Below are 27,268 nucleotides of genomic sequence, written 5' to 3' on the forward strand. Positions count from 1 at the left end.
CAAGCAAGGACTTAAAGTGCTGTTTCACTTTATCTTACACTTACAATAATTATATTCCTAAAGGAATTATCATTTAAAAAAACTATTGTTAACGCATTTGGCTAAGTTACAATTGTATAGCCAGCTATTGTAAAAGTGTAATTTTCAGTATAGTCTTTAAGAGACTCTGGAGGATAACATTGAATCTCTCTCAAATTTGAGTTTTAGTTTTCATGGATGCTTTAGTTTTATATAGTATAATCTTTGCTATTCAGAGTATTTTATTTTAAGCATGGGAAAGCTTAGCTTTATTTTGGTGATTAACTAAATAAAGCTATTTATCATTCTGGTAATAAAACAAAAAACACCAGTATTGCTTTGATTTTTCTTTTTCCCCTCTCTTTCCAAAAGTAATGTATAATTCTGTATAGAAAAATTGACTTTTTTCCATTGAAAACTCCTTGTTATATCAAATGTGAAGTCTAAGACAGAGCCCTCTGCCTTCCAGAAGCCAAGCACCCGGTAACTACTGTACTAATTTGAAATACAATAAGATCTTTTGGGAGGTTTGAGTGGAGCACTATGGAGTCAGTGATGAAGGAAGAAAAAGTTTGTTGTGAAAGTTTCAATCAAAGGAGGTAAAATGTCTTTGGACTCTAGAGCAATTATTGTTGTTGTTCAGTCACTCAGTTGCGTCCTACTCTTTGCAACCCCATAGACTGCAGCGTGCCTGGCTTCCCTGTCCTCTCGCTATCTCTGGAGTTTGCTCAGACTCATGTACATTGAGTCAATGATGCCATCCAACCGTCTCACCCCCTTCTCCTCCTACCCTTAATCTTTCTCGCCGTCAGGGTCTTTTCCAATAAGTCAGCTGTTCACATCAAATGGCCAAAGTATTGTAGCTTCAGCTTCAGTCCTTCCATGAATATTCAGAGTTGATTTCCTTTAGGATTGACTAGTTTGATCTCTTTGCTGTCCAAAGGACTCTCAAGAGTTTTCTCCAGCATAACAGTTCAAAAACATCAAATCTTCAGTGCTCAGCCTTCTTTATGGTCCAACTCTCAAATCCGTACATGACAGCTAGAAAAACCATACCTTTGACTAGATGGACCTTTGTCAGCTGTACTAGTTTTGTTACAAAGAAAAGCCATTCCAATCAAATAAATAAGCAGATAAACACAAAAATACATACAATGATGTATCTAAGGAAAGTGAATAGAACAGTATGGAGAGCTTAAAGTATATGCTGAATGGTGAAAGGATGGTAGGAAAAAACATTGGAGAAGAAGTCCTTTCAATATCTTATGAAAAATAAATGGATTCTGATGATATTCTTCATTTACATTTGCATATTTTTCTGGAGTAGATAAATATAAAGGAAAAAGAATCATGGTGTTTCCTGATTCTTGATAGCTAATTTTACATGAGCTTTATCAAACTTTGAAGTTGAACAGGCAATGTATTATGTAGGTCTCTATAAGAATTCTTTTCTGATAATGAATTCATTACCTATTACATGAACAATATATAACCATATTTTCTTTTAATAATTATGTTTAAGTTAGCAATGAGATATAGATATAAGATATAGTACTCCAATATTCTTGCCTGGGAAATCCCATGGACAGAGGAGTGTGGTAGGCTACAGTCCATGGAGTTGCAAAGAGTTGGACACAATGGAGCACACACACACACACACACATAGATATAATAAGTAAATATTTTTCATGTTAACTAAGTTTGAAAACCTAACTCAGAGCATTTTCCTCATACTTAACTTGTTCAAGAGGCTGTATCGATTTCTTCCTTAACTAGGTTTAGTACCAGACTTCTCAGTAATTTGGCTGTTGAGTGGTATTATCCCTCCTTTACATTCAAGTTGTAATTAGCTACCATAGCTCATCATGTATATGTCCTTCAAATGTTCCCAGATGATGCCCTATCATGTACTCAGTACACAATTTGTTGGTAAGCTAACATTCTGATTAGTATTGAAGTAGCAAATCAACTTTTAAGGGAAATTCAATGACAGTATTATAACTTAATTATAATAAAATACTCAAGGACTTAGTAGAGACTACACAATTGACCCCTATTGACAGATATCAGTTTTAGTATTTGACCTGTATGGTTTCTGAGTAGCAATTTCTCATTATGTTAAAATGAGAAAATATAAATTAGCTAGTATAGGCCAACTCATGTATATAAAATCTTTTAGCTAAGGCCATCGACATCCAAACTCCAAAAGTATTAGTATACATGTTTATTAAGACAAGTAGTTAGATGTATTAATATATGTGTAACAGGATTCTTACAGCAAGATTTCCTCATGCCAGGATGAATCCAAACTCAGTAAACTCCATAGGCTATGGTTGTCCTAATCTTTTCATGTCTTTTGATTGCAAGAATCTATTATTATGAAGAATCGCAGTATTAGCTTTGATCTTCTTCCTTATGAATGCAAGCAAAACTGCCTGCACATTCTCATAAGCTTCTTGTTTTAATTACAGTGTATAATATTACATTTCATACAATAGGAAGACATGTAAAATAAGATTAGTTTGGCTATCTCAGAAGTGTAACATGAAGCATTAAAAAGGATAAATGGAAAATGCACATAGACATAACATAGTTAGCTTCTGATTCAAAGAAATCAATCCAGTGTACGTATTTTAAAATAAGCACCTTAAAATGGTAGAAATTCATTTATTTGAATCCAATAATCAGTGCTTTAAAAACTGACCTTGAAATGGAATATGTAGTAGAAGAATAAATAGATGGGTTGTAACAAGTTATTCTTAACTGCTGTTTCCTAGAGGGTTATATAAAACTGTCCTCAAAATTGCAACAATGCAAACTCCCTTTAAAGGTTGGAGCTTGCTGAGCAAGCTGATAATGTAGGCTCATTAGGTAAACTCCCATAAGTATATCATACTTTAAAAAAAAAAAAGTTTGCATCATGATGATTTTGTATATATGTCTATGTGTCAGTGCATCTGGGGCTTCTCTGGTAGCTCAGACAGTAGAGTTTGCCTGCAGTGCACGAGACCCAGGTTTGATTCCTGGGTCAGGGAGAAGCAAATGGCAACCCACTCCAGTATTCTTGCCTGGAAAATCTACAGTCAATGGGGTCTCAAAGAGTCAGACATGACTGAGAACTTCACTTTCTTCTTTCTTCTCTCTCAGTACATCTGCATATGTATTGAGGAAGAGTGGTTTACGTATTTTCCCTAGGGTCTTTCTTATGGCATTTTCCCAAGAAATTATTTGTATCTGTGGCTCAATGCAGGTGAACATTTGGACACTCATACAAAACAAATTAACTGTCAAATATATACTTTTCAACTTAATTGGATTCCCATTGCTGTTAGAAAGGCATCCTTTCACAGATTTCTAGTTGACTCCCTTCTCATTTTTCTATGCATTCTGAATTTTTACCACTCTTTCCAATTCTACCTTCTTTAAATTCCAAAAGTGAATCCTGCTTTTCAGTTTTTTGAGAAAACACAACCAGGTAAGAATACCTTAACCTTCTTCTCTACCAGCTAATGCTTTATCTGTCTCATTTTTCTATCCTTTCTTTCTCAGGGCAGATGCTCCCACTGTTGGTTAGGTTTGCATCAAAGTCCTCTGAGTTCTTAGGAGCTGCTGCACTTTCCTATCATTTTGCAACTTCCCGTCTCTCTCCCTTCAGTGACATGTATCCCTTGACCTTCAAGTATGCTCCATCTTATTATAATTTATCCTACTTGTGCTTGGTCATTGGTAAACCCCTTTGTTAATCCATTCTTAAAATTTTCCATGATTTTAATGCATCCCTTTCCCCCTTGTCCTTCTCTTGTATCTCTAGCTAAACTTTCTATCTCCTTGCCTGACCTGCTCTTTTTTTTTAAATATTCATTTATTTATTTACTTGCCTGCGCAGGGTCTTAGCTGTGGCATGTGGGCTGCAGTCCATGGAGTCACAAAGAGTTGGACAGGATTGAATGATTCAGCACAGCACAGCAGACTCTTAGTTGCTACATGTGGGATCTAGTTCCTGGTCAGTGATTGAACCTCACCACCCTACATTGGGAACTTGGAGTCTTAGCCACTGGACCACCTGGGAAGTCCCTGACCTACTCTTACTTTGTTGACTTTCTCTTCCTGTCTGTCTTTCTCTCTTCCCGCACCTGTCTTTAATTTCATCTAAATCTATTCTTACGCTTTTCAGTGTGTTCGTACAGCTCCAGTTCTTCTCTGTATCTTCAGTTTTGAACTTTCTCTTGAATTTCAGACTTCGAGTTGTCACTGCCTATTGCATATTTATTCTTGGATGTCTCCCAAGCACCTCATAGTCAGTATAACACAAAAAAAAAAAAAAAAGAAAAATGTTGAAAAGTTATACATTTGGGGTCAGAGATCTGAATTTAAGATCCTGACATTTAATAAGATGGTGAAAAGACATTCAACTTCAGTTTCCTCATCAAATCATCTTGAAACTCCATTTCACCAACACATTTATCCACACAACTATCCCCTTTCATCCACATTATTGCAATAATATCCTAGTTGACCTCTCTGCTTCTACCTTCACTTCACTGTATTCTATTTCAACACAGTAGCCAGAGTGATCCTTTAGAAAGAAAGTCACTTAGACTCTGTCTCTCTACTCAGAATATTCCAGTGGTTTCCCATCTTACTTTTTTTGTAAAACGCAAAGCCTTCACCTGCCACCCTCAACCCCATTTTTATTGATTCCCTGACCTCAATTCTTCTGCTTTTTGATTTTTCTCCAGCCACTCAGAGTTTCTTATTGTTCTTTAAATTAGCTGGGTTCTCTCTTGCCACAAGTTCTTTTATCAAATTGATTTTTCTTGGAGTAAAGTTGATTTACAGTGTTGTGTTAGTTTCAGGTATATAGCATAGTGAATCAGTTATGCATAAACATATATCCACTCTTTTATATTATTTTCCCATATAGGTCATTACAGAATACTGAGTTCTTTGTGCTATACACTAGGTCTTTATTAGTTATCTATCCAACCAGTCCATTCTGAAGGAGATCAGCCCTGGGATTCCTTTGGAGGGAATAATGCTGAAGCTGAAACTCCAGTACTTTGGCCACCTCGTGCGAAGAGTTGACTCATTGGAAAAGACTCTGATGCCGGGAGGGATTGGGGGCAGGAGGAGAAGGGGACGACAGAGGATGAGATGGCTGGATGGCATCACGGACTCAATGGACGTGAGTCTGAGTGAATTCTGGGAGTTGGTGATGGACAGGGAGGCCTGGCGTGCTGCGATTCATGGGGTCGCAAAGAGTCGGACACGACTGAGGGACTGAACTGAACTGAACTAGAGTGCGAATATGTCAAACCCAATCTCCCAATTTATCCCTCTCACCACACTTTTCCCTGACTGTAACCTTAAGTTTATTTTCTACCTCTACAACTCTACTTCTGTTTTGTAAATAAGTCTGTTTATATATACCTTTTTTTTTTTTTTTTTTTAGATTTGACATGTAAGCAATATCATATATTTGTCTTTCCTGGTCTTACTTACTTTGCTTAGTGTAATCATCTCTAGGTCCATCCCTGTTGCTAAAAATGATGTTATTTCATTCTTTGTTATGCCTGAGTAATATTCCATTTGGGGGTTTCCCAGGTGGCTCAATGGTAAACAATCTGCCTGCCAATGCAGGAGATGCAGGAGATATGGGTACAACCCCTGGTTCAGGAAGGTCTCCTGGTGGAGGAAATGGTAACCCACTCCAAAATTCTTGCCTGGAGAGTCCCATAGACAGAGGAACCTAAAGGGTTGCAGTCCATAGGTTTACAGAATCAGACCTGACTGAGTGAGTGAGCATGCACGCAGGCAATATTCCATTATATACATATTGGAGACAAGAGTGAAGAAAAGGGAATCCCCCCACTACATTGTTGATGGGAATGTAAATTGATACAGTCACTGTGGAGAGCAGTAAGGAGGTTCCTTAAAGAAAACTAAAAATAGAGCTACATATGATCCAGCAGTCCACTCCTGGGCATATATTCAGACCAAATGATAATTCAAGAAAATACATGCATTCCTATGTTCACAGCAGTACTGGGACATAGAAGCAACCTAAATGTCCATTGATGGAGGAATGGATAAAGACGATGTGCTACATATATATACAATGAAATATTGCTTCAGGTTCTTAACGCATGGCCTTTTATTCAAGTGTATGTCACTCTAATCTTCTATAAGCCTTTACATTCTCTGTGACATATTCTGACTACCTGATTCTATATCAATTTTCTATATCCAGATTCTATATCAGTCTTCCCAGTCTCTAACACTAATCCTCATTCCTGTTTTACTTTTTTCCCATAGAGTTTATCTTCTAATACATTTTACCATTAACTTACTTATTTTTGTTTCTATCCTCTACTGTAACATAAGCTCCATGTTGGCAAGGAATTCTGCTTTGTTTTACTTACTGTCGTATCCTCAATTCCTAGAACATAGTAGAAGCCCAGTGATATTTGTTGAATAAATAAATGAATGAAGAAATAAAAATGCCAGGGATGGAACTGCTTTTTGAGCTGCAGAGCACTATAAAAATACTGATTACTCCTTACTATTATTATTCCACTGTACCCATGACCAGGCTCATATGCAAATCTACATTCATATACACAATATCTTTTCTTTGTTTCCCATCTCTATATCCTGTATTTGTTTTGAGACACCATTTAATCAGTTTCTGAGGCTATTTACTTGGAGACGTATTTGAGCCTTTCAACCATTTAGTCTGCAACTCCTAACTCTTATTACATCATTTAGAACAGAGTTTCCATTTTAGTCCCCACTGCTTTACCTGTCATCTTGAACTTTTTTCTAGACAATGGCAATAGTCTCTTAACAGATCACCTTAAGAATACCCTTTCTTAAGTACTTTTCCATAACCTCAAATTATCTACAGAATGCTTCCCACAGTACTTAAAGTCCTTCATTACTAAATATGACCTATGTTTTTGAGACATTATTTTTCAGCACGCATAAATTGTTCTGTATGGCCCTTTTCATTTCTTTATACTTCAAATTCTTATTGATTATTTACTTAGTCTGGCACTATATAATGGCACTTAGCAAGGCACCATTTTTTCTCCCTTTCCATATAGCAATTATAGTTTGGGAGGAATGAAGGATGGGACAACCTAGCATCTCAAAAGTCACCAAATGCAGACTAGCTATAGTTATAATCAATAGTCATTCTGATTTTTCTGGTTGAGATTTGGTTTATACTTGTTGCCCCAGGGTAGTTATTAATGTCTTCCTTCACTCTAAGATCTCTCCCAGTTTGATAATAAATCATATAGTCTCTGACTCTTTGCATTAACTACATGTACATGACTGCCTAAAAGCAAAGTTTAAGTCCCCTTCCTCTAGCATTGGAACATACTTAGAAATATCACACATAATGTTTGGTGGAGAAAAACCTAGATCTTATAACATGAATGTCATTTCAATTACAATATAAAATATTTGTCTCAAATGCAATTTAGTGATTAGTGCATTAGCTTTTTTTTATCCTACCTCTTGTCTGGAATGTCTTATGTTTATTCTCCATTTAGCCATATCCTACCTACCTTTAAAATAATACTTTAGTACATCCCCCAAATTTTCTTCATCTCCATCTGTCTCTACTTGTGAGCTCTCCTTTTAGCAGTTATTTTCTACATCATTTATTTGGCACCTTTTTGTATACGGTGTACTTTTTTTTTTCTTTTGATTCTGTTGGTACAAGTAGGCTGGTGAATTTTTCAAGACAAAGACTGAGACTTCTACAGCTTTGATTCTATAGCACCAACTCTAAGGCCAAATTCACAATATACAGAAGCAGCCTGATGTTAGAAAAAAACAACAATTATGATAGCAGTGGTAATGAGTATGGAATTGATAGTGAATTTATTGAAAATGTAATAAGGTAAAAATGTATGAACTTTGAGAAAATATCATAGTGTAGAGTAGGAAAAGTTAATTATGGATGTATGTTTTGTGGATATGTGTGAACTGTAAGTGAAGTGAAGTCACTTATTTGTGTCTGACTGTGTGACCCCATGGACTGTAGCCTCTCATGTTCCTTTGTCCATGGGATTTTCCAGGCAAGAGTACTGAAGTGGGTAGGCATTTCCTTCTCCAGAGGATCTTCCTGACCCAGGGATTGAACCCAAGTCTTCTGCATTGTAGGCAGATGCTTTACTATCTGAGCCACCATGGAAGTCTTCCTATGAACTGTAAAGTATCCTTGTTTTAAGTTACTTTGAGGTTGAAAGAAGAGGCTGAGGGAGAGAAGGGAAAGACATAGTATATTTTATCAAACCATTAAGTGGAAAATGTGCCATCGTTTTGCATATTGTTAGTGGGAAAAGGTCAATTAAGCTATGGTGTAATGCTTTCATATCACCTAGAATATGTATTTGATATATATCAAAAGGCATATTTACTGATGAATTTCTTTTATCTTGACTCATTTATATATATTATATATATAAACATATATACTCATCTATATGTGTATATATATATAATAAAGAATAAGTGATATCAAATGTCTAACAATCCTAACACTCCTTTATACTCAGAGGTCATCAATTATAAAAACATTTTTATATCAGACATATTTTAAAATTATTTTAAAAAGGAAATATTTTGTTGAATAAACTTATAGGACACTAATAAGACTATTGCAAAAAGCAGCATCTGATGAATTTATTAGGACTTGATGAAAGGCAACAGATCCTAAATATTCTGAAACAATGGAAGGAAATTAATGGAATTTTGAATGCAAACAAATGTAAAAACCTGAATTAGAGCAAAGCTTTATGGAATGTTCTATCACTCTCATTGTCCAGAAGCAGAAGCTTTCAGTTGGGAAGTTTCAGTGAAAAAGAGAAGAGAAAATAAGATGATATGGGGTCTCTAATAGATAGAGAGGCATGAAGTTCCAGCATCAGGGTGAACGGTTAAGAACTGAATACTAAGAGATGGTATTTATGTACAAGGTTTCACTGTTTTGGCTGATTCTTCCTTTTCTTGGGCCAGAGTAGGAAACTAAAAGATTCTGCTTAAGAACTTCTGCTTTGGATCAACATCTTCTATTAACCTTCTTGCTGGAATATATATATGCCTTAACTGATCATGAGAAAGATTGTGGCCCCCAAAACAAACAGAATTCTTAACTATTTTTAGGATAGGTTGTGTAAGACTCCAAAAAATTCAGTCTTTCGAATTTGAGTGCTTGAGCTGAGTGGGTTAAATTAAGAAAAATAATTGGTCTAGCTTTGCTGCTGAACAGAAAATGTGGATCCCATTCATGTACCTTTTATGCATTGCTTTCTCACATTTCATCTTTGTACTGTTCTCGTGTTCATGTTCAGATCATTCATATTTTATTTTGAAACACTTTCATTTTCAGATCAGCAGTCCTGTGATCCTGGTGAATTTCTTTGCCACGATCACGTGACTTGTGTCTCCCAGAGCTGGCTGTGTGATGGAGACCCTGACTGCCCTGATGATTCAGACGAATCTTTAGATACCTGTGAGTAGAAAGGTTCTCTTGCCATTCAGATTTACCTTACATGTGAAACTAAATGTCAGTTGTTTTCATGGATGACTGCTATTTCACCTTATTCTTTTTTATTTTCCAAATAGCCTGAAAACTTAAAAAACTTTTGTTTGTATTTCCTTTAAAATGACTATGTGGATGAGAGCATTAAATGTGGTTTTGTTGTGTGAATTAACTCATGAAGAGAAGAAAATGCAAGGTTAATTCTTTCAATGTGATTGTGTTACTCCTAGGAAAATTATACTTGAAGAGAAAAAAATCCATTAAAACACAGCACTAAAAGGGAATAAAATCCTCTCCACTAATTTATCTCACACATTTTGAGGCAGAGGAACACATACAAAGAATAATGAACTAATCAAGCTTTAGCTCCCATATTATTTCTATTAGTGTCTAGAGCACTACACAAATTATTGAACATATTTTCTTTTGAACTTGAAAGATAAAAACTACATTTGTCCATTCATGTGGTGAATATCTTTGATTTTATAATATCAAATTCAAACTCTTAATACAAGAGTCTTAATTCTAATTGTACCACTGCATGTAACTCAGAGTCCATTAAGGGTTTTGTCATGAGAAAAATGCCATTAAATCAAAATTGTAAGTAATAACAGGACCCACAGCTAAGTCTTCTACACTTTCTTTTTAATATCCTCTATCATGAGGAGTACGGAGAGCCTGCTAGATTTTCGCATTGATAAATCTGGCATTACTAGTATCAGTCTTTACTACCCAGGCAAACAGGCATATCAGCTTCAGTATCATTCTCAAAGCAACTACATAGTTCTGTGAAGTCAACATGAAAAAAAGAAAATCCTTCATTGTTATTGCTTGATATTATAGAGATAACAATTATGGTTACCATTCTCCACTGTTATCTACTTGTTTATAAGTTCTTTAGATGGAAACAATGTTTTGATGAAGGCAGAAACAATGCTTACTCACTGTTTCCATGTTTCCTGGTGCTTTTAAAGTTTCTCAACATATGAGTTCTTGAATATCTACATTAATTGCCTTTTTTCAATTTGAATAGATCAGTTTTTTGGTTGGAAGGAGTTGCAGTTGTTTACTGTATTTCTAATTTTATATCAATTTCATCAGTTTAATTCTGAAAACTTTTTCTTGACTCCTATAGCATAGATAATGCTCCAGGCATGATAAAAGGAAAAAGTATAATAAGAAGAAAATAGTGGATAAATAAAATGTGGTAACTCCATAGTAAGGAATATTATTTAACAATAAAAAATTGAAATACTTATACATGCTACATGGATAAATCTTGAAAACATCATGTGAGGGAAAACAAGCCAGTCACAAAATATCACATATGATATGATTCCATTCATGTAAAATATCCCAATAGGCAAATCTATAGAGACAAAAAGTAGCTAAGTTGCCAGTGGCCAGTGAGTTGGAGGGGATCGAGGAGTGTCTTCTAATGAGTTGGAGTCTCTTTGGAGGTGATGAAAATGTTCTAAAATTAGATTGCAGTGATAGTTGCACAACTCTTGTTAATATATTTAAATACATTGAACTATGTGTATTAAATGGGTGAATTGTATGGTATGTGAATTACACCTTCACAAAGTTTTTTAAAATGGAAAATGAGAGAAATCTCAAAATCATGCATATGAATGTGGATGGTATAATTATGTGAAAGACAACAATATCAAAATACTCTGGCCATGAAAAATATAAATAGTTGGACTATATTTCTTTTATATAAGAAGTGGGACTTAACTCTGTTTCAGTCTTAGGCTTCCCTTACTGAAGTGCCACAGAGGAGTTCTCTCCTCATTAGATGCAAGGAAAAATTGTCATGGCATAATCAGACTAAAAAATTAAATTATTGAGTTTTGGAGGCTTGCATTTTTACCCTGATCATATCATTAAATTCCTGATGAGAAACATGACAGAGACATGAGATAGCTTTGTGGAATCCATTTGTAGGAAAGCAGGTTGAAGGAGAAATGCCCTGAAACTTAGACCTGTCACAGTGTAAAAACAATTGAGATGAAAAGACTGCATAGCCTCTCCCTCCATGCTGCTGAAGAAAAGAGAATAATGATGTTTCCCCCTGTATTCAAGAACGAGCTCAGTAGGAGAATCAGGCTGGAGAGGATTTGTGGTACAGAGAAGGTGCAAGACCTTTGTGGTCAAAGCTCAAACCCAGAGAAGAAAGAGACTTCAAAGTGAATGCCAAAGTGGGTGGATGACAAATATTCCACTCCCCCTCCCATGCCAGCTCTTTGCCTCTAGGAACATGATCGATAGCCAACAGGGCCATACCAGTGGACTAGACTTATGTTTGTCAGTTGGCATCTGCCCTGATTGATTGAGTACCTGCTCTGAATGGCCAGTTTCTCCACCAGTGTTTGGAAGTACTTTGAATATCCATCTTGCCCAGAAGATAAACACACTTGTGTTTGGGGGAAAAAGGTAGGTCCTTCAATTCACAGAGATGAGGGGCTTTGGTCAGACTAAAGCCTCAAATTAGAAATTACATGTGGTTTCATTGAAAATAGAGATAGATTTTCTTCTTCCTTAGTTTTTAAAATGAAATTCATACCTGCTCAAGATATTTTTGCAATTTTAGGTATATAGTTGTTTTCCTCAATGAAATTTTGTGTTTGACTTTAAATGTTTTCTCATTTTGGCCATTCTTACTGTACTCTCAGATATCAAAATTGCTGAATATTCTCAAGAGCAACACTAAAAAAATTCTTATACCAAAGTAGTTACATAACAAAGAGAGAAAAATACTTTTTAAAAAACCTGGGTGTTTCATCTGAGTAACATATTTGGATCTACATTTAATTAGCCTGTCTCAGATAAGTGGTTTCAGTTAGTACCAAATAAAATCTGGACAAACACTGAGAAAAGGCTTTATGAAAAATATCAGAGTTTTTCAGATTTAAATTTCTCAATCCAGATGTTCACAATTACCATTTTCCCTAATCATAGTGCTTTGTAATGTGTTGTTTTATAACATTTGTATGCAGTCATCACTGATCTACATAAAATAATTGCATAATTTTATAATTATATGACTGTGTATACATTCATTGTGAAAGATAAATACTAGAAATCAAACCTTGAAGATTGATTCTTAAGAAGGGTAATTTTGTGCTCAGTGTATGAGCAAAAGGATCTTATCTTTGATTTGAAGACAAAGTATGTTGTATCTACAAAATACTAGGTGAAAATCGCTGATGCAATGACTTATTTTTCCTAAATCCATTTACCCTTTAAAATGATAAGAAGACCAATATAGCATATAATTTATTATGACATTGTGAAAGCTCTGCAATGACAAAATCCTAACAGAGAAAAAACTGGATGTTATGGAGGAAGAGGAAAAGCTTGTCTTCTGAGAAGCTGATGACCAAAATGCTTTAGAAGGTATACACGCACACAGAAAAACAATGAAAATCAAATGAAATTGAGATATTTGGGGATCTGCAAGGTTAACAGGCACATATTTTCTTCCTCTTCTGTGTTTGTGTAGGTCCAGGTTGAAAGGGTATTTTCTACTCTTCATGAGGCAGAAGTAAGCTTTCACTAACAGCCATATAAGGTCAAAGAAAACCTTCTTGAATGGGGCTGATTTACCAATAAGCTGATTGCATGTTGGGATGAGTTTTTTTAATGTGAAATTAGAGAAATTTAATAATTTATACCCTTACCATTGACTATGAGAAATAGTTCTTTAGCCTGATATTAGAAGTGAAAGCCTTTTTTCTCTACATTATTTGAAATAATTTGCCAAGTATCTAAACAGCTAACCATCTTTCAGGCCCTATGAAGCTGTGAGAATTGAAAATCAGGAAAATCATCATCTTTCTCCTTAGGGCTTTCAATCGAGTTGTTAGTCTAGCATTTTGTATGATGAGAATTAAAGTGAATAGTGGAAATGTTATTTGTGGAATGAAAGCTTGGTACCACCTGTGGCAGGGAAGTCTTCCTGAAAAGTGCTTTTATTCTGAGGCATTCAATATGTAACTCCTTGTAGGATTTTCTGTTGAATGCTTAACGATACTTACTTTTCAACAATCAGTGGTCAGCAGATGTATGTTCTTTTCTGGCAATCTGATGTTTATATACTTAAAACTAGATTCTTCCTTTTAAGTCAGAAGTGTATTTGTTCTGATCGTTTTCCTTCTTCCTTATCACCCTCCACTAACTTCCTTCAGAAAATCATTTAGAGTTGTTCTACTATAGAACATGATGTGGATTTGGTGACTCATTGACCAACCAGGGAGTGTAAAAATGGCATTATGGGAGGCTAAGATTTGAAAACTGGATAGTTGTGATAATTTTCATATTGATTCTACACTGTCCTGTCCTTCTGCAGGGACCAGTAGACTTTTTCTGTAAAGGATCATATAGAAAATATTTTAGGTTTTACTGAGCTTATGTGAGCTCAGTTGTATATTCTTCTTTGTCTTCATTTGTTTGTAAAATAATTAAAATGGAAAAACAAACATACAAATAAACATTCTCAGTTTATACTCCATAAAAAAATAGACCACAGGTTGCATTTATCTTAGTTAGTTAGTTCAATTGCTCAGTCATGACCAACTCTTTGCGACCCCATGAATCGCAGCACACCAGGCCTCCCTCTCCATCACCAAATCCTGGAGTTCACTCAGACTTACATCCATCGAGTCAGTGATGCCATCCAGCCATCTCATCCTCTGTTGTCCCCTTCTCCTCCTGCCCCCAATCCCTCCCAGCATCAGAGTCTTTTCCAGTGAGTCAACTCTTCGCATGAGGTGGCCAAAGTACTGGAGTTTCAGCTTTAGCATCATTCCCTCCAAAGGAATCCCAGGGCTGATCTCCTTCAGAATGCACTGGTTGGATCTCCTTGCAGTCCAAGGGACTCTCAAGAGTCTTCTCCAACACCACAGTTCAAAAGCATCAATTCTTTGGCGTTCAGCCTTCTTCACAGTCCAACTCTCACATCCATACATGACCACAGGAAAAACCAGAGCCTTGACTAGATAGACCTTTGTTGGCAAAATAATGTCTCTGCTTTTGAATATGCTATCTAGGTTGATCATAACTTTCCTTCCAAGGAGCAAGCATCTTTCAATTTCATGGCTGCAGTCACCATCTGCAGTGATTTTGGAGCCCAAAAAAGTAAAGTCTGACACTGTTACAGGTTGTGTTTTGCCAAATTCTACTGCAGTGCCGTAGCTAAACCATATCCACTGTACTCTTGTGAAGGTAGGTCTCTGTCTAGATCCTGCAACCACAGGAGCAGTGTAACTGCACACAGTGGAAGAACGTGGCATAGAGCTCTGTGAGTACCCACTACATATGGTGCCAAACTCAGGCAAGGTGGTGTTCTCTGCAAAAGCTGGGTTTTCTTCTATTTTTGCATATCCCCTTATGTGTTAGCGTTGCACTTGAGCACAGGGAACAGAAGAAAGAGCTCAGACAAAGGAGAGTTTACTTTTAGAAACTCATAGAAAGAAAAAAGTGCCAAAGTGGACAATCCAGGATTGATATGGCTGCTCCAGAATGACACCAGGCTTCCCCTGCCACTCTTAGCATGGAGCTGTCAGTCTTTCAGCCACAGTAGGGCTTTTCCACCTTCCCTAGCAGATGAATCCATTTCCGCCAGAGAGATGGGAAAGAAAACAGGGAAACAGCAAGTGCCAGCTGAGTCTTTCTGTTTCTCAGGAGGATGATAACTTTTACAGAAAGCAAACTCAGTAGGTTTCTGCTTAGATCTTGTTTGCCGGAACTGATCACCTAAGGCATGAGGCACTGTGTATTTCCTCAGGGTTTCCCAAAATAAAATATATGGTCCTGCTAGTAAAGAATAGATTAGAGACTAGATATTGGCCAGGCAGAGGACCCAAGTAACCTGGGCCACAGTGCTCTCTTCACTCTCTTTTCCTCTCTTCATCTGTGGCAGGGATGGGGGCAGTCACAAGGCATGGTCTGAATCCCAGCTGCTTGACACCAAAGCCAGTTCCTCCAAATGAACATCTTTGCTCTTGTGCAACAAAGTACTCATTCCAGGTCTCTAGTACCTTATCTGTACAATGGACATGATAGTACCCGTCCCACAGTTAAGTGCTTGAAATACTGTCTTTTCCATAAGATCTTCTCTCCACCCAACACCCCTCCCCTATATTCTATCTGTCCAGAGCTCTGACCAAGCACCCTACCCCCAGGGTCTTTTCATAGAGCACCCTAATTGCTGCCTCTCCCATTCTTACTGAAAATCAGTTTTATTCTGTAAGGTTGTGGCTAGGGGTAGCAAGAATTTACCATATACACTAATACGAGTAAAGTTGCTAACAATTTTGAGTACTTAGGCATATTACACTCAAAATTAAGACAAGTAGATATAGAGATTATTGGAGGACAGGTGACTTTTCCTAGGAACTCTTCCAACACATTATGTTGCAGAATTGATTAAAGTTAAGATATATGGTTAAAAAAGAAGTTTAGTTCATAATTGTTTATTGTTTAATTGACATGGCAGTCCTGAAATGTGGATGTTTTCTCATTTTAAGAGATGAGGAAATTGTTTACAGTCTTTCTCTGCCTTCTGATTTGACTGTTATTGGTGAAAGTGGAGTTTGCATTTCTTTCAACTCACTGTTGTTTTTATATAGACTCAGGTAAGGAAGAATTCAACTCCTGAAAGGAACCCTTAGGCCACCTAATTTAAAACTACAGTGTCATTTGAAAAACAGACACTATCCCAGCAGAGTTATCTCACTCTGACTTTGGAGATGATCAGTTCTGATTGAAAAATGCAGTAAACACACCATGTCTCCTGAGTAATAGGAATAGAAGCATTTGTGAAAAATGAAAATGGCTCTAAGTTATTAGGGTTAGATGTGTCGCTGCATGAACTGACATTGCTTTGATTGTATTTCCATTGTTGTGGAGTTTGAGCTTTATTTGGATGGGAGGATATTAACGAACTTCTTATATTCATAGGCTGACCTTTCCCCTAGGATGAAAGGTAGAAATCCTTTTACAGTTTCCTTCTATCTTTCTTTAACAGAGGTCAGGGAAATAAAATAAAATTCATGTGGGAGGTTATTAGCAAACAGATACTGCCCTTTAAAAATAAATAGCAAGATAGGGCACTGAAAGGAGACTCTAGGAACAATAAAATGAATGGAAGTATGGTCCTTGTTTCTGAGTAATAGTGATTTAGAGGTCATTTTGGAATGAGCTAATATATGAGAGCTACAAAGCTAAGCTTTTCGTTAGGTAGAGAAGCTGAAATGATCTTGCAGATTAAAGGTAGCACATATGAGGCCCAAGAGAGCAGTTTATGTCTCTTTCAATTCTTTTTGTTTTGCTCTTCATTTTATTCCGAGGCTTCCCTCTTTTACAATGAAGAGGCCAGAAACATTGACCCTCCTTTAATAATAAAGAGACCTCCACTTATGAGTTGCTATGAAGGGGAGACCAGAAGGTGAGGAACCGTATAATTGTGAATTGAAAGGGCCTGTTTCAGGTTGGTTCATTTCCCCAGCACAGTGGGGATGGGATGGAGGGGTGACATTTCTCTTCATACCGCCCTGTTATGTGCTAACAGATCTCTGAAAGTCTGCCTCTGCCATTTTAAGCAAGTTTGATTGGAGGCAGAGGTGATAAACTGAGTGCACTACAATTCACAGAGGTGGAGCAAAAACAGCATCACAAAAGGCCTCACTCTTCTTCAAGAAGTCACTGCTTTCCGGCTTTGATTCCAGTTCACAGGTCATAGGATAAAAAGGGACTCATGTCCCTCAGCCTGGACCGAAAACTTTAAGGAATGAGAACTTTGAAATGATGGAAAATAAAGGGGATAAAGTAAAATTATTCAATTCTAGTGACAACTCTGATAAAATCTCCATGGCTTAAGGGATGAGGTACAGTAAACAAATGGTCTTACAAGGCTCTCTAGGGACCAGGCTTAAGGCTGAGCAAGGAGCCTTCTCAGAAATGATACAATCCATCATTTATCCACAACTAATCTAGCAGTTGGGGTTGGGGATGAAGACTTCTTACCTTTCATGGGTGAGTAAATTTCTTCCCAGAGGATGTTTTATTCTTTATAGTCAGTGTATAAAATTTTCATTTGACTTTCACTCAGAAGCACTTTTGAAATGACATATTTTGCTAAATGAAGCACTGAAGGATGTTTTGTTCTAAGAACTTCTTTAATGGCAGTGGCTTTTTTCTCTCTCCCTTCCCCCATATTTTCCATTATCCTTCCCTGAAAGCAGGATATAAAACCCTACTATAATATGCCTATGGAATTCTTAGGGCAAAAGTATAATCCTTCTACTAATTGCTGTATTGGCCCTTTTCAGGATCAGGCAGAATAATTGATTTTGGGTTGACTTTTTTTTTTTTTAATTTTATTTTATTTTTAAACTTTACATAACTGTATTAGTTTTGCCAAAATCTCTGTAACATTAGCTTTTTTGATTTGGGGGTAGGAGAAATTTCTCACAAAGAGTAAAGTTCATGAGAAGATGAGTTAAAAACAGGGCTTAGGTGGCAGTACACAAATTCAGTAAAGGTAGCTTATAGCAATCTACTCATCCTGAATGATTTGTTTTTTCTTTCCTCTTTTTTATAACTTTTCTGAAAAATCATAGAGGGCAGGTTGTGATTAAATTTTACATTGCTTGATCAAGGATCAGATAAGAAAGGGGAGAATCTCTCAGCTTGCACAGATCTTCCTGGGTACTAAACAGCAAGATAGAAAAACAAACAAGTAAATGCTTCTCAACAACTTTGATGGAGTTAACAAAAGATAAATAATTATTAATTAAAAAATTCTTGTCTTGGACTGTAGTATATAGTTATAAGACTAATAATTTATATCTTACACAATTAGGAGTATAGAAAGGACTCTTACTTGTATAGCACTTTGATACTTTAAGGACATGTATGTTAGAATCATTAATCTTTTGGCCTTGTAGCTATTTTTTGAGAGAAATAATCCAGGTATCAGGGTCATTAAAAATAAAAACTCTAAAGCACAAACCAGTTGCTTGGTCAAGAGTCTCATAACTATTGGGTAAAAGGCAAAAATTGGAATTTAGAAATTGCATTTCCTAATAATAGAAGTTATAGCATCAGCTTTGGGATGAACTGCACCACCTCAATATTCATGTGTCAAAATCCTAAAACTATACCATCTCAGAATGTAACTGTACTTGTACCCTATGGACCTTAACTGTCCAGGCTCCTCTTTCCATGGAATTTCCAAGGCAAGAATACTGGAGTGGGTTGCCATTTCCTTCTCCAGGACATCTTCCCAACCCAGGGATTGAACTGGCATCTCTTGTCCTCTGCATTGGCAGGCAGATTGTTTTTTTTACCACTAGCGCCACCTAGAAAGCCTATTAGAGTGGGTCCTAATATCATCTGTCTGTTGCTACTGCTAAGTCACTTCAGTTGTGTCTGACTCTGTGTGACCCCATAGACAGCAGCCCACCAGGCTCCCCCGACCCTGGGATTCTCCAATCAAGAACACTGGAGTGGGTTGCCATTTCCTTCTCCACTTTCAAGTGAAAAGTGAAAGTGAAGTCACTCAGTCATGTCTGACTTGCAGCGACCCCATGGACTGCAGCCTACCAGGCTCCTCCATCCATGGGATTTTCCAGGCAAGAGTACTGGAGTGGGGTGCCACTGCCTTCTCCAACCATCTGTCTAGTGTCCTTTTAAAAAGGGGGACTTTAGAAAGATTGAGGGCAGGAGGAGCAGGGGATGACAGAGGATGAGATGGTTGGATGGCATCACCGACTCAATGGACATGAGTTTGAGTAAACTCCAGGAGTTGGTGATGGACAGGGAGGCCTGGCGTGATTCGGTTCTTGGGGTCACAAAGAGTTGAATGTGACTGGGAGACTGAACTGAACTGAGGGACACCAGGGAAACTTGTGCACAGAGAGAAGTCATATGAAGAGACAGTCAGAGCTGGGTGGGGCGATCTACCCTCCAAGGAAGCCTTGAGGGAAACTAACCCACCAACACTTTGATCTTGGATTTTTAGCTTCAGCACTGCGAGGAAATAAATGTATACTGTTTAAGCCACTTAGTCTATGATATTGTGTTATAGAAGACCTAGCAGATTCATATAGCAACCAACTTATATCTATTAAAATTTCATGCTTTTTATATTAAAATGTCCTTGTTTTTAATATTAATATAAAGAAGAATGCAGCAATTTAACCTCACCCCTGCCCCCCACCCAACCACCACCACTTTCCTCAAAGATATTGTATTAACCAAAAACTTTGGGTTTTCCATATTATGAAAAACTGGAATGAGTTTTTTGGCCAACCCACATACACTGAAACTAACTACCAGAGTACTGAAATTATAGGCTTTATTTAGAATTATGAAATTAAATTTCTGACGGAATAAAGGGCCTATAGTAGTGGTTGTAATCCTCTGTGCTGTATTGTGCTTAGTTTCTCAGTCATATCCGACTCTTAATCCTCTAAGAACACCTAATTAGAGTAATGTAGTATGAATCTTATACAAATGAAAAGACATGTTTTCAATTAAAAAGCAAATAGATAATTACTATAGATTTTTAAAAAATATTTGTGGATGATGAGTTGCTCCAAAATTAAAAAAAAAAAAAATAGGTTTGCATAACAGTTCCTCCTGGTGATCTGGGATATTCATTTAGCGGTGTAGTTGATAGCCATATTTGCAATGCTACCTACTTGCAACATAAAATACAAACTTAGATTAATAATATAATTATCATTATTTTCTGAGGGAAACAGACATAACTGGTATATTACATATATACATATAGTGTGTGCTAGTAATATATATTCAGTTCAGTTCAGTTCGGTCACTCAGTCGTGTCCGACTCTTTGCGACCCCATGAATCGCAGCATGCCAGGCCTCCCTGTCCATCACCAACTCCCAGAGTTCACTCAGACTCACATCCATTGAGTCAGTGATGCCATCCAGCCATCTCATCCTCTGTTGTCCCCTTCTCCTCCTGCCCCCAATCCCTCCCAGCATCAGAGTCTTTTCCAGTGAGTCAACTCTTCTCATGAGGTGGCCAAAGTACTGGAGTTTCAGCTTTAGCATCATTCCTTCCAAAGAAATCCCAGGGCTGATCTCCTTCAGAATGGACTGGTTGGATCTCCTTGCAGTCCAAGGGACTCTCAAGAGTCTTCTCCAACACCACAGTTCAAAGGCATCAATTCTTCAGTGCTCAGCTTTCTTCACAGTCCAACTCTCACATCCATATATGACCACTGGAAAAACCATAGCCTTGACTAGATGGACCTTTGTTGGCAAAGTAATGTCTCTGCTTTTCAGTATGCTATCTAGGTTGGTCATAACTTTTCTTCCAAGGAGTAAGCGTCTTTTAATTTTATGGCTGCAGTCACCATCTGCAGTGGTAATATATATTAGGTTGCTATAATCTATCTTGCATACATGCTAAAGTCACTTCAGTCATATCTGATTCTTTGCGACCCCAAGTACTGTAGCCCGCCAGGCTCCTCTGTCCATGGGATTCTCCAGGCAAGAATACTGGGGTGAGTTGCCATGACCTCCTCCAGGGGATCTTCCTGAACCAGAAATAGAACCCATGTCTCTTATGTCTCCTACTTTGGCAGTTGGGTTCTTAACCACTAGTGCCACCTGGAAAGCTCTCAATCTATCTTGCTGTGCTGTGCTTAGTCACTCAGTTATGTCTAACTGTTTGCAACTCCATGGACTGTAGTCCACCAGGCTCCTCTATCCATGAGGATTCTTGTCATAATTGTTGATTCTGAATTGATCATGGATTAGGCAATAAAGTAGATGCAATTTCATGGTTATAAATAATGCCTCTTTTTTCCACATGGACCTTTGGGGAATTTTGTTACGTTTTGCTTCCAAATTTACACAATTCAGTTTTTAAAATAAATGGTGTGGTATGTATTTTCACTTAAAGAGTGAAGAGAATTTTGTGACCAAACTAGAATTATCATAATGTATAAGTACATTTTCTTTAAGAAAATTAGAATGTAATCAATCAGCAGTTATTTACTGAGGAATTACTGTGTTCAAGGTCCTTACTAAGCATGGCCCTGCAACCATTTTCCCACGCCCTACTTACTATATGCCAGGATTTTCACCTATACAAATTTAGTCTTCTATTCCAGTAAAATAATACTAAATCTATTTTAAATAATATGTTTATGAGAAAGATGAGGATGACAGTTACTGACACAAAATGGATTAATGTGGACCAGGTGTTGAACTATGATCCTTATGTGGACTATATCCTTTGATCCTGACAACAGCCTGAGTGAGACCTCTGGTACAGCTGTTCAGATTGTGCAAGGCATCAGGATGACATAAATAATGCAGACAGCATAGGTATATGTATTGTCCTACAAATGGAAATAAATGATCTTTGAAAGGGAGCAATATTTTCTAGTTTGCATGAAGGCATTCCATGAGCTAATGTTGACCTCCTTATGTTACTAATCATAGTCATCAGCTTTTAAGATGATAAAAATAAAGCATTAGGGGGAATTCTCTGGTAGTCCTGTGATTAGGATCCTGTACTTTCACTCTGAGGGCCCAAGTTCAATCCCTGGTCAGGAAACTAAGATCCCACAACCTGTGCAGCATGGAGGAAAAAGAAAGAAAAAAGAAAGCATGAAGGAAGTTACTTGCTAGAGGTATTAAAGCATTAAGTGACAGAGTTACAGTTGAACACTTTACCATGTTATATAGTCTCCTAAATGAGGTAATGAAGTTGAGACATTAGTTTCCACTAACATTTCCCCTTAGTGGAGGTCAGACTGTCATATGTGCCTGTCTCATGTAACATTTAAGTTGGCGTCCTATACATACTCTAAAGTTCAGCTGGTAAAGAATCCACCCCATGCAGGAAACCCCAGTTTGATTCCTGTGTAGGGAAGATCCCCTGGAGAAGTGATAGACTATCCATTCCAGTATTCTTGGGCTTCCTTGGTGGCTCAGCTGGTAAATAATCTGCCTGCAATGATTAAGACCTGGGTTTGATCCCTGAGTTGGGAAGATCCTCTGGAGGAGGGCATGGCAACCCACTTCAGTATTCCTGCCTTGAGAATCCCCATGGACAAAGGAACATGGGGGGCTACAGTCCATGGGTTTGCAGAGTCAGACACAACTGAGGAACTAAGAACAGCACAGCACAGCACATACTCCATATATATATAGAGTCATGTCCAACTCTTTGCAACCTTATGGACTGCAGCATGCCAGGCTTCCCTGTCCGTCACCAACTCCTGGAGCCTTCTCAAACTCATGTCCATCACTTAGGTGATGCCATCCAACTATCTCATCCTCTGTTGTCCTCTTCTCCAGATTTCAATCTTTCCCAGCATCAGGATTCTTTACCAGCTGAACCACAAGGGAAGCCCCTATGAAATTTATAGACAGCAAAACTTATTTGAGTAACTACTATGTGATAGGTCCTGTGATAAATGTTGGGAATGATAAAATAAATGATATAAAGAAGGATATCATAATGACTGAGAGAATTTTAACTGTCTTTCTCCAACTAGAAAAAATATACTTAAATATGTGTATATGCTACTGTATTAATAATTGTAAAAGGTATATGGGTTAACATTTATATATATGAACTTTATGTGTGTGCATGTACACAAGTTGAATCTGGAAAAAATAATTAGTATTCTCTTCACCATTTTCCCTCACACACACACAAACAAAACACACCTTCACTCTAATTTAAAAACACCTTGTTGAATAGATAATAACCGAATAAAAACACATAACCGAATAGATAATGAAATGATCACTTTTCTATTACTGTATAGCTAATTGCTACAGATTTAGCATGTTAACACCCCATTTCTTATCTCACAGTTTTGTAGATTAGAAGTCTGATTAGGATCAATTGAGTCCTCTGCTTACATTTTCACAAAGCAGACATCAAGATATTCCGAAGGCTGGGCTGTTATCTAAAGGGTCTGCAAGAACCTACCTCTAAGCTCATTTATGTTGTTGGCTTAAGTTAGTTTCTTGTAGTTGTTGGACTGGGGCTAGAATACTTAAGAAATTTTATATTGGTGTATAGTTGGTTTACAATGTTGTGTTAGTTTCTGGTGTACAGCAAAGTGATTCAGTTATCAGATCAGATCAGATCAGTCGCTCAGTCATGTCCGACTCTTTGCAACCCCATGAATCACAGCACGCCAGGCCTCCCTGTCCATCACCAACTCCCAGAGTTCACCCAGACTCACGTCCATCGAGTCAGTGATTCAGTTATACATACACATAAATCTATTCATTCCATATTTATTTCTCACTTCAGTCACTGCAGAATATTGAGTACAGTTCCTTGTGCTGTACAGTAGATCCTTGTTGATAATCTACTTTATATATAGTAGTATGGATATGGAGTTTGGGATTAACATGGGCCACAATTTCTTGGTGGCCTTCATTCAGCCTCAACTCTTAACAACTAAGAACCACCCACATTTCTTGGCAGAGGACTCTGTCCATTTTCAAAGCCAGTAATAGTGTGTTGAAGCTTCCTCATGAGTCGTGTTCCCTCTCCCTGACATCCTCCTTGACAAACTGCATGTGATTATATTAAGAACATTTGGGTAATTTCCTCTTGCATATAATGCAATATAATCCAGGAGTGACAGCATATCATGTTCACAGGTTCTACCTGCATTCAAAAGAGAAAGGGCTATACAAGGATGAAGGTCAATGGGATTCATTCTGAGAATCTTGAGTAGCACTGTGTATTAGTTAATTAGGGCTACCTAACAAAATAAAATAAACTTTTGGTTTAAATTTTAAAAATACATATAAATTTCCTCACAGTTCTGGAGGCTACAAGTCCAAGTTCAAGGTGTCGACAGGCTTGGTTTCATTCTGAATCCTCTCTTTTTGGCTTGCAGATGGCCATTTACTGGTGTTTTTACAAGGTCTTCCATCTGTGTGTGTCTGGGTCCTGGTCTCTTCTTATTAGGACCCCAGTCACATTGGATTCACCAACTTCCTTGGTGGCTCAGTGGTAAAGAATCCACCTGTTGATGCAGGAGACAGAGGAGACACAGGTTGGATCCTCTAGGTTGGGAAGATTCCTTGGAAGAGGAATGGCAACCCACTCCAGTATTATTGCCTGGAGAATCCCATAGACAGAGGAGCCTGGTGGGCTACAGTCCATGGCATCACAGAGTCAGACACAATTGAGCAGACCTGATAATTGAATTCACCCTGTGAAAAATTTTACTCTAATTACATCTTAAAAGACTTGTCTCCAAACACTCTCATGTTCTGAGGTACTGGGGGGTAAGGACTTCAACATATAAATTTGGGCCGATAACACATAGATGAGTTTGCTTTTCTTTTTTGATTATAGTTTATTTAATGAATATAAATTGTTATCTGTTTAAAAAGTTGAATTCCCTTCCTCCCTTCATTTTTTATCATAAAACATTTTACTCAAACAGAAATGTTGAAAGAATAGTAAATACCCATATACCCTGGATTTATCAACCCTAAAACTTTTGTGACCTTTGGTTTATCTTTTTTCTCTCTTTCTGAATTATGTATGTGTTTAGAATGTTTGTACACACATATACATATATATGTTCACATATAGTTTTTGCTGATTCATTTAAACAAGTATCAGACATGATGAAATTTTATCCCAATATTATTCTAAGAGTAAGACATGCTTGTGCATAATACCATCATTAGACCCATGAAACTTGACTGTGATATAACATCCAATCCATATTTAAGTTTCTCCAACTGTCCCCATGGAAAAGGCAATGGCAATCCACTCCAGTACTCTTGCCTGGAAAATCCCATGGACGGAGGAGCCTGGTGGGCTACAATCCATGGGGTCGCGAAGAGTCTGACATGACTGAGCGACTTCACTTTCACTTTTCACTTTCATGCATTGGAGAAGGAAATGGCAACCTACTCCAGTGTTTTGCCTGGAGAATCCCAGGGACGGCGGGGCCTGGTGGGCTGCCGTCTATGGGGTCCCACAGAGTTGGACACGACTGAAGCAACTTAACAGCAGCAGCAACTGTCCCCAAAACACCATTTGTAGTTATTTTTTCCCAATCCAGGATCCAACCAAGGATACTGCATTGCATGTGGTTGTCATGGCTCTTCAGTCTTCCATAATCCAGAGTATTTTTCCAATTTTTCTTTTGTCTGTTATGTCACTGACATTTTCCTGTAGAATGTCATACAATCTGAATTTTTATATTTGTTTTCTGATAATTAGATTCAGAATAAATATTTTTCCAAGAATACACCATAGGTTGTGACATATATTTCCAATTGTGTTACATCAGCGGATATGTCAGTTTGATGAAAGCTTGATAACTTGGTTATCAAAACTGAAAAAAACTGAATTACAACAAAATGTTTGCCAGAAAATGAGATTATACCTCTGGACTATACAGCTAAGAAGTTTAAGATAAAAGAATCTTTTCCAGTCTTAACTATTCTGTTAGAAAAAAAGACTGAGGAAGGGATTAAAATTAAGACCTTAACATCATGAGATATACTCATGTTATTTGAACTTGAAAATAGAAATCAACTGAAGAATCAGGCTGTTTGTTCTTCATATCTCTTGAGTTGTATCACTCACCCTTAAAAATCTAATTTTGTTTTTCAAGTTGTTCTATGTAAAGTATAAAAGAAGCATAAAATCAGTCACTACCATTTAAGTAACAAGTAGTATAAATCCTTCATTACATTGTTAGCATCCTTAAGGACAGGCATCTTTTCCACTCTTTTATATTCATACATTGTGCATTGTTCTGCACACAGTGAGCAGCACATATATCTTTGTCCGTCAGAAATTTAAAAGGTGACTATGTACGTAGGCTGTTTATATACACACACATGGGCTTCCCTGGTGGCTCAGATGGTAAAGAATCTGTCTGCAATGCAGGAGAACTGGGTTCAATTCCTGGGTTGGGAAGATCCCTTAGAGAAGGGAATGGCAACCCACTCCAGTATTCTTGCCTGGAGAATTTCACGGATAGAGGAAGCTGGCGAGCTACAGACCATGGAGTCACAAAGTTACACACAACTGAGCGACTTTTACATATATGCACATATATGATTACTTTCAAAGTCAAACATTAATTGCCAGTTTATTTGAATAGTTACCTTATTTATGGGATGCATGAGTTATACAATTATATCGAATGGGATTTAATAAGTCTACACTATTGCTCTATGGTTTAATACATTTACAACCTGTTTTCTTCACATAAGTAAGTAAAAAACTCCTTAAAGCAGGGAGAATCTACTTCTACTATTTACAAATTTTTAATCCAACCTTTCTTTTACTGCTGTCAACAAGTATTTTTGTATTCAGTTAATTGGTTCCCCAACGAAATAATTGAATGTAGCATTGGAGAAGGAAATAGCAATCCACTCCAGTGTTCTTGCCTGGAGAATCCTAGGGACGTGGGAGTCTGGTGGGCTACCGTCTATGGAGTTGCACAGAGTCGGACACGACTGAAGCGACTTAGCAGCAGCAGCAGCAGCGTCTCAAAAGGGAAAGTAAATGTAGATCCTGAAGAACGTATTATCATTTAACACACACACACAAATTCCTCTGAGAGTCATTTATATAAGACACTATACTTTGGTGTCAGTGAGAGAAAATATTTGAGTCTGTTTTACAACTGC

At 37.3% G+C, this 27,268-nt stretch overlaps 1 protein-coding gene across 1 annotated transcript in view; it reads left to right on the plus strand.

Moving 5' to 3' along the window:
- Positions 1 to 7,850: 7,850 nt before the first annotated feature.
- The window catches only part of LRP1B (LDL receptor related protein 1B), a 1,835,261-nt gene continuing 1,815,843 nt past the window's right edge, over positions 7,851 to 27,268 (plus strand). The window contains exons 1-2 of the mRNA XM_055574440.1: positions 7,851 to 7,930; positions 9,384 to 9,544. Of these exons, the coding sequence (XP_055430415.1) occupies positions 7,851 to 7,930; positions 9,384 to 9,544 (241 nt within the window). The remainder of the gene's footprint in view (positions 7,931 to 9,383; positions 9,545 to 27,268) is intronic.

This window comes from Bubalus kerabau, chromosome 3, assembly GCF_029407905.1.
Source record: "Bubalus kerabau isolate K-KA32 ecotype Philippines breed swamp buffalo chromosome 3, PCC_UOA_SB_1v2, whole genome shotgun sequence".
NCBI lineage: Eukaryota > Metazoa > Chordata > Mammalia > Artiodactyla > Bovidae > Bubalus > Bubalus kerabau.